This window comes from Alexandromys fortis, unplaced genomic scaffold (genome assembly GCF_014885135.2).
Source record: "Alexandromys fortis isolate MF-2015 unplaced genomic scaffold, M_Fortis_MF-2015_v1.1 scaffold_407, whole genome shotgun sequence".
Classification (NCBI taxonomy): Eukaryota; Metazoa; Chordata; class Mammalia; order Rodentia; family Cricetidae; genus Alexandromys; species Alexandromys fortis.
In genome coordinates, this window is record NW_026068301.1 from 284,090 (window position 1) to 288,034 (window position 3,945).

Genomic DNA, 3,945 nt, shown 5'->3' on the forward strand with positions numbered 1-3,945 from the left:
GTGGTGGTGCATGCCTTTAATCCCAGCACTCGGAGGCAGAGGCAGGCGGATCTCTGTGAGTTCGAGACCAGCCTGGTCTACAAGAGCTAGTTCCAGGACAGGCTCCAAAACCACAGAGAAACCCTGTCTCGAAAAACAAACAAATAAATAAATAAATAAATAATAAAAGAAAACACTATCCTGAGTGAGGTAACCTGGACATTGAACCTATAACTTGTGATCCTAGTGAAGCTAAATAAGAAGGTGAACCCAAAGAAAAACATATGGTTATCCTCCTGTATATTGAACGGAGACAAGATTGCCAGGCAAAAATTGGAAATTTGGGGGTGGGGATGGGGTGGGAGTAAGGGGAGATGGGGAGAGAGAAGTGATAAGGGGAGGATGGGTAGAGCTTGTGGGAATGGGATGGTTGGGATGGAGGAAGGGTGGATATGGGAGCCGGAAAGTATATATCTTAATTAAGGGAGCCATTTATAATTCACAAGAGAGTTGTCTCTAGAGGTGGTCGCAGGTCCATGGAGATGTCCCCAGCTAGATCTTTGGGCAGCTGAGGTAAGGGATCCTGAAATGGCCCTATTCTGTTGCCATACTGATGAATATCTTGCATATTACCATAGAACCTGCATCTGGTGATGGATGAAGCTAGAGACAGAGACCAACTTTGGAGCACTGGACTGAGCTCCCAAGGTCCAAATGAGGAGCAGAAGGAGGGAGAACATGAGCAAGGAAGTCAGGACCGCGAAGGGTGTGACTACCCATGGAGACGGTGGGGCTGATCTAATGGGAGCTCACCAAGGCCAGCTGGACTGGGAATGATGGAGCATGTGATCAAACCACTCTCTCTGAATGTGTCTGAGAAGGAGGGCTTACTGAGAAGCCAAGGACAATTGCACTGGGTTTTGATTCTAGTGCAATACTGGCTTTTATGGGAACCTAGTCTGTTTGGATGTACACCTTCCTAGACCTGGATGGAGGGGGGGGGGACCTTGGACTTCCTGCAGGGCAGTGAACCCTTATGCTCTTTGGATTGGAGAGGGAGGAGGATTGGGATGGAGGAGGAGGATGGAAATGGGAGGAGAGGAGAAGGCTGAAATTTTTAATCAAAAATAAAAAAGAACTACAAAAATAGTGCTGCTGTGAAAATAGTTAAAAAAAAAACGCTTTTGTAGTATGATTGGGCATCTGTTGGGTATATTCCCTAGAGTGGAACTGCAGAATCCTGAGGTAGATTGACTCCCAGTTTCCTGAGAAACAACCACACTGATTTCCAAAGTGGTTGCACAAATTTGCAAACACACATAAATCATTAAAGAAAGCATTAAAAATAAAGCTCGAGAAATTAATGAAAAATTTTAAATGATTTATATTGTCAACAATAAAATAAATAATGATATGTTGTTATTCTGGTACAGAGACAGTATTCTGGCTGTTACAGTTAGAAGGCCCAGAATTTGATGCCATTTTAAGTCTAACCAAATCCATAATTCAGCAAGAAGGGTCTAACCAGATTTCTGAGCTCCAAACAAATGTCCAAGTTCCCTTGTGGCTTTGTCTCACAATGATACAGAGTGAAATGCTACTGTACAATAAAACAGTACCTTACAGCTGGGTACCTTCAAGCAAGAAGGATTTTGTTAGGGCCTACATCACTGTGGGAGGAACATATGAACCTTGGTTGCAGTAATAAACTCCCAAATCCTCAGGCTCCACTTTGCTGATTTTAAGTGTGAAATCTGTCCCTGAGCCACTCCCGATGAACCTCTCTGGGATCCCAGAGTCAAGTTTGGACACCTGATAAATTAGACGCTGTGGACGCTGGCCTGGCTTCTGTAGTAACCAATTCAAATAGGTTTTCCCATCACTGTGTAAGAGGCTCTGACTGGACTGGCAAGAGATGGAAGCCGATTGTCCAATGGCAACTGACAATGAAAGTGGAGTCTGGGTCATCACAATATCACCACTGGTTTCTGAAATTATAAGAGTAGCAAAAAATCATATTACAATATCCAATATCATGAAAGTATCTTTCTGAAATCCTTTATCCTATTCATTTCAAATGAGATTGCGGGACCTTTTGTGATTCCTTATAAAAAAATATATCAAATGCTTTTCCATGTGCATGCACATATACATGCACACACACACACACACACACACACACAATTTGTAGGTCCTAAAGGTCATAATCTTTACCACTCCATCCCGTATAAGTCAGAATCTTTATCTAAGTGCTGCTCTTTTCCCTTTAATTTCTAATGATCACGTAACTAAACACTACATACTCATTCTGGAGAACAAGCCCTGCCTGATCACAGACAATATTCACTGGCAACCATGGTTCACCCTCACTTCCCATTCTCTTCATTTACCCTCTTTCCTTACCCAAAATCCAGAATATAGGCAGAAATAGGTAATGGACAAGACACAACATTTTGAAGAGATGAACAAAGAAGGGCTATTAATGATGGCAAGAACACAGTTGAGCTTTTATCTCAGCTCAGCAAAGCAAGGACTTCCCTAGGGAGCAATATGCAAATACCATGGTCTGCCTAGCCATGTACATAGAGGAGACAGTTATGTCAGCTTATTAAATTTTGAAGAATGACTGACAATGATCTTCTTTAAATAGAGTGAAAGTAAAAGAGCAAAACATCTTGATGGATGAGAGGTTGGCAGGATGCTGAAAAGCTGGCAATGTTGAATAAATCAGGTGAAAATATGGGATTAACAAAGTAGTCTAGTTGTCTAATTTGAAATATACTTAAATTTCATCTAAAACAACACAACTTAATTGCAAAAAATTTAATGTGGTTAAAACACACAGCTAATTTTTCTCTTGATATTATGAGCTCCCAAAATTTTTGCTCATAGTATGTAATGCAAAATGGAAGTAAATCATTCCAGTTTTTCTTCAAATTATTGACTGTACTCTTATTCAGTAATAGAACATAGACTTCTGATTACAGGTGACTCAGTTAATTTACCAATACATACCAAAAAGAAATAAACCCAATAAGAATTGCCAAAAAAATCATATATACTATACATTCACCAAAAAATGCACAAAAGCATAAGTATAGACATTACTTTACACACCACATGGTTTTCATAACATTGAAATGCTCTTTTGGATCATTTTTTAAATATTACATGTCAGACAACATCTAGATTTTCTGTTGTCAATTAAGTGTATGTGTTTTTTTTTTTCTCTCCAAACTCATTTGAATTATATTATTCAGTATATATCCTTCAGGAACCTACCTTCGTTTTCAAGGTAAAGGTGATATTTTACAAGTTCACTCATGTTTTGTAAATAAATATATAGTGTATATCGATTGCTGAATCTTCTAGTAATGATAAAATTTGTTCTTCTACCAAGACAGATTTATATTTTACTTTTAGAAGTTAATAAACATACTAAGAATATTTTAAATCATATTATAAATGAACATATATTTCCATTTATTTTTAGAGGAAACATAGCAGTTTATTTAGCTGCCTCCATGCCAGATAAAAACATCAAACCTACTATAGTTTATTAAATATAGATTGCTTTGCATATTATTGTCAATATTCTGTAATGTACATCCTTCTCCTAGTCATTGCTACGTTAACTTATACTTGCAAGAAATACATTTTATCCTTATTTTAAAATGTTGGTCAGTTCAGTGCCCCATTTTTAATTGGGTTAATTAGCATTTTAAAGTCTAGTTTCTTGAGTTCTTTATATATTTTGGAGATCAGACCTTTGTCTGTTGCGGGGTTGGTGAAGATCTCCCAGTCAGTAGGTTGCCTTTCTGTCTTAGTGACAGTGTCCTTTGCTTTACAAAAGCTTCTCAGTTTAAGTAGGTCGCACTTATTCAATGTCTGTGCTGCTGGGGTTATACATAGGAAGCGATCTCCTGTGTCCATATGTTGTAGGGTACTTCTCACTTTCTCTTCTAT

The 3,945-nt window shown here is 38.5% G+C and overlaps 1 gene segment (V, D, J or C); it reads right to left on the reverse strand.

Moving 5' to 3' along the window:
* Positions 1-1,641: 1,641 nt before the first annotated feature.
* Positions 1,642-2,475, reverse strand: LOC126495014 (immunoglobulin kappa variable 2-29-like). The segment is given in 2 exon segments: positions 1,642-1,967; positions 2,383-2,475. Coding segments are annotated over 2 exon segments (375 nt in total).
* Positions 2,476-3,945: the final 1,470 nt, after the last annotated feature.